The 4,613-nt window shown below is 43.5% G+C and overlaps 1 protein-coding gene across 1 annotated transcript; it reads left to right on the forward strand.

The window, feature by feature from the left end:
- On the forward strand, positions 1–4,233 carry LOC106570167 (serine/threonine-protein kinase SBK1). The gene is made up of 5 exons (XM_014142204.3): positions 1–500; positions 1,773–1,917; positions 2,029–2,231; positions 2,359–3,971; positions 4,069–4,233. Exons 1-4 carry the CDS (start codon positions 495–497, stop codon positions 3,184–3,186), a joined length of 1,182 nt encoding a protein of 393 aa, XP_013997679.1. The 5' UTR covers positions 1–494; the 3' UTR covers positions 3,187–3,971; positions 4,069–4,233.
- The last annotated feature ends 380 nt before the right edge of the window (positions 4,234–4,613 follow it).

The following is a 4,613-nucleotide window of genomic DNA, read 5'->3' on the forward strand; positions in this document are numbered from 1 at the left end:
GATAGACACACGATAGACACGGGCATTCATTTGTTGACTGACAGATCAAACTCAAAACATTGACTGGCCTTGGGCTCCACAACAGGGAGGGAAGCCACCAGTGGGAGTGGCTGGTTTTCGACTGATGGGACAGACAGCTCACCAGAGAATCCGGAAGGAGGGAGAGAATGAGGGAGGAGTGCAGGAGGTGAGGAACAGGGGAGCGAGATAATGTAAGGATTAAAGTAGGGGAGGAGATATCAAAATGCACAAACAGCAGAGATAGAAGGGCCTTTGCCGAGAAAGACAGACACGGACAACTATTCGACAAAATCTCTAGAGCACTAGAGAACTCTTTTACCTTGTGATTGGAAGCGCTACAGCGCAGCTTATGTTTTGTGGAAGCACTTCTGAAAGGTGCACTACTTGGTAGATGTGGGCAGGGATACAGATTCACTGCAACCTGTCTGTGAGGAACATCACAATATCAGTGTGAAGTCAACCACAGAGCCAAAATGACAGTAAGTAAACCCACCTCTCAACCCCATTTTCCTCTGCAACCAAGAAAGAATTAGGAGCAATGTGTTTCATTCAGCCAATATTCATCAAGGTTTAGGGAGACATTTGTAGAGGTTTTCTAAGATGCTGACAACTTCTGGAATTGATTTAATCCAGTTTTACTTCATACATTTTTTCCCCGAAATGTATTAATAGGAAATTCCCTTTTATTGCACTGTTATATCAACAACGGGGGTCCAGTCTCTAATGCATGTACTGCCTCCATTACAATAGTGTATTTTCCTTGCCGACTACGCCAATTTAGAATTTACATCATGCATAAATGCAACACCCCCCCCACACACAAATGTACTCATAAAGCTTAAGAGTATTTATATTTCATTGAATTTTCATTTAGGATCAAAAATAAAAATGTAAATAGCCAGTTAATATTGAGCTGTATAAATGCAAGCAACATTTCTGCCTCATAGCGGTGTGAGATGTCCCCATTTTGTGACAAAATGCTATCACACGTGTCACTGATACTAGACAGCAGGTTATTAGATACAACCAACTGAATATGTAGTATACACTATTCAGTAACACTTTATAATACATTGTAAATTATTATACATGTTTCTAAATGCTTTATAAATGATTATAAATGCTATGAAAGCTTATGAATTGTAATCCTTGTAATCCTTGTAAATAATGAAATTCCTATTTATTAACAGTTTACTAATGCTTTTTCATGATAGGTTTTACAAAGTGTTTACCCATTATATTGATTCATATTCATATCAGTCCGTACTGTTTCTGCTTACACTATTGATACAGAACGTTCCACTATTGTAATCCATATTGAGTAGTAGATAGAAGTGGGGTAGAGGACAGGACAAGCTTAATCCCAAACCACACAACTCTCTTTCCCCAACACAAAGTTACATAACCAAGGTGTTAAATCCATGTCCCTACAGGCTATTCAGGTAATGCCGTGCTGGCAGGGGTCTGGGCTGGGCTTAACCCTGTGGAGCTAGCTATGCCACAGATATGTACTAATGGGGTGTCTTGGGGTCAATCCGGTCGGCTAATACAGAAAAATCCCACAATAGCTCTCCTGGTGCCAATCAATGGAAAAGACAACAACCAATCAGAATAAATCAAAGGCTTTGTTGAAATAGGAGGTGTCCAAAAACTGTCCATCAAGCCATTCATAGGGCTATAAAGGGAAGTCTTTACATCTGGTTTAGTGATAAGTATCACGACAGATATCTGCTATGCTCCCATCTCCGCAGGCTGCCACGAGACTATTGGACGAGATGTGCCATCTCACGGCCCAGTCGCTTACATCCCTGGAGACCTCGGACCACTTCCAGGTGGTCAAGATGTTAGGGGAGGGGTCGTACGGGAAGGTCATGTTGGCTGTACATCGGAAAAGAGGTCAACTATGGATCTGTTTTAATCCTAACCCCAGTTTGCCTGGCCTCATATCTCCAGAATGTCTTTCTTTCTTTTGTTCTGATCACTTTTCTCTCTCTTCCTTCCCTCAAGGAACTCCAATGGCCCTGAAGTTCTTTCCTCGTGATTCCACAAATCTCTTCTCCTTTTTGCGAGAGTATAACCTCTCCCTCTCCTTCTGCACCCACCCGTCCTTGACCAAGGCCCTGGGCATTGCCTTCTCCACCCCCTCACATTACGTTTTTGCCCAGCAAGCCAGCCTCTTCGGTGATCTATACGACGTCATTGTCCCTGAGGTATAATATACAGTATGTGTAAAAAAACTTCCACTCCCATGAGACATTTGTCAGTGTTCTCTTATGAATCTTTGGTAACTAACAGAATGGGAAATGTAGTTCAACTGTGCCTATGTCTATGTCTCAGGTGGGTGTGGAGGAGGACTGCGTCCAGAGGGTGGTTTCCCAGCTGTGCGGTGCCCTAACCCACCTCCACTCCCTGGGCTTCGTCCATCGCGACGTCAAGCCCGAGAACATCTTCCTGGTCGACGCTGCCTGCCGCTGGGTCAAACTGGGCGACTTCGGTATGGCCAAGGCCACGGGAACCAAGGTACCTGGTGTGTGGTATAGTTCTGCTTACTGTACGCCCGAGGCAGAGATGGCGAAGGAGTCGGAGGATAGTAGACATAATACTGCATCAAAACCTGATGGAGGAAATGGGTTGGAGAACAAGATCAAGAGGGTGTGGGTGTCGGTGGAGGCCAGTACAGACTGCTGGGCCTTGGGGATCCTCATTTACGCCATGCTGACTGGCAGTCTACCCTGGACGCAGACTGCGTCCGACGACCGCTCTTACATCAAGTACCAAGAGTGGTTTGACCAGCAGAACGATCAAGATGGTCAGGACGATGAACTAGACCTATGGGGGGAAGGAAAAGATGAGGACATCACGATGAGTTTGGATGAAGACAAGCAGAATCGGAGCAAGAGAAAATCCCATCCGGTCGCCCCCCAGTTTGCTTGTTTCACCCCACTGGCCAGTTCCCTTTTCCTGACACTACTTCACCCGCAGCCTGGGCTTCGCGGTAGGCCCGACGATGTGCTGGGCTACCTCGGAGGAGACTGGTTGCAGGTGAAGGAGAAGATACAGCTGGAGGAGGAGAGGAAGACAATCAGAGGGCGAGAGGTCATCAGGAACGAGAAAGAGAGGGAGGGAAGGGGAGAGGGATATAGGAGTGGCGACACACGATCATGAACTCACAAACTCAGAGGTGAAAGAGACAATATTTTTTGACCTCCCAGAAGACAATACATATCCTCTGATGTGTCACATTGGTGCTTAAAAAGACATTGTACAGTATATAATACCACTACAGTTGCACTTACTGTACGATAAATAGCCATCAAGTCATTGTTGATACTTTATAGCATTTGGGGATAGACACAGCTGCAATTGGCTACTTTAGGGACTTGTAAGCACTTTATAATTATAATTTTGATGTGTTCAATCTAGTTAATTCTAAGTGTGACTTGATGATGGTGTTTCTGTATTCTAATGTTTTTTTAAATATGTAAATGTCATCTGTATGTCATATAATTTCTTGTGGTTGGAATTGAGTCTAATAAACATTTTATTATGAGTTATCATTTGGATTAAACTCATAAATTCAAAGTTTTCCTGGGCCTACCTCTCTAGATTGCTATGATATTTACAAATGTTAAAGTCTTCTGCATTTTGTGTTGATTCTACAGTAAGTTATCTGGCTACTCTACTGTATTAAGTTAAGCAAGAAAATGTCAGGAATCCCGCTTCCTGAGTCTGTTTTCTGCCTGAGCTGACTGTTTTTTTTGTTTTGGAGTCTTTTGTCTGAGGTTCCTGAACGCACCCTGTCTGGTTGCCAGGCGACGAAGATAGGCGGGAGAACTTTTGATTACCCGCACCTGCATCTCATCAACCATCTGCACACCTGGTCCTGATCATCACCTCTTCATAAACCCTGACCTGACATCCATTCCCTGCCGGATCGTTAGCAACGAACAGTATGTTGTGCCAGCGTATCAGCGTCATGTTTCCTGAGCTTGTTTTGTTATTCTGTACTTGTTGTCGGTTGCTCACTCCCGTTTACTCTGTCTACAGTCATTCTCCCGGAACATTCAACTCCCTTGCCTGGCCGTCGGTGGATTCAGTGACTTCATTGGATCAACCCGTTCACTCTCATCAACTCAGCTCCGCTGCCGTTCCGTCTCCAGGATTATTCAATTTACACATCAAGACTACCAATAAATACTCACCTTCATTTTACTCACCTTGTCCTGGTCTGCTTCTGGGTTCTGTGTTAGAGAATCGTGACAGAAAATTGACCAGATTTCAGATTTTTTAAAAATTTTATTATTTGACTTGGAAAGTAGAATAACAACAGCAACTGCAAGCACCACATTAGGCAAAACCTGGTTGAATCATCGTTTCCATGTTATTTCAACAACAAAAATGTAATGTGATGACATCGAATCAACGTGGAAAACTGGATTAGCAAAAGTCATCAACGTAAGGGAATTAAGTCTTTTTCACCCAACTTTTAACCTAAATCCAATGACAAGGTGACATGTTTTGTTGATTTCACGTTGAATTCAGGTTAACTCAACCAAATGTAAATCAAAACTAAACGTTGAACTGACGTCTGT

This window comes from Salmo salar, chromosome 14, assembly GCF_965601325.2.
Source record: "Salmo salar chromosome 14, fSalSal1, whole genome shotgun sequence".
NCBI classification, from domain to species: Eukaryota; Metazoa; Chordata; class Actinopteri; order Salmoniformes; family Salmonidae; genus Salmo; species Salmo salar.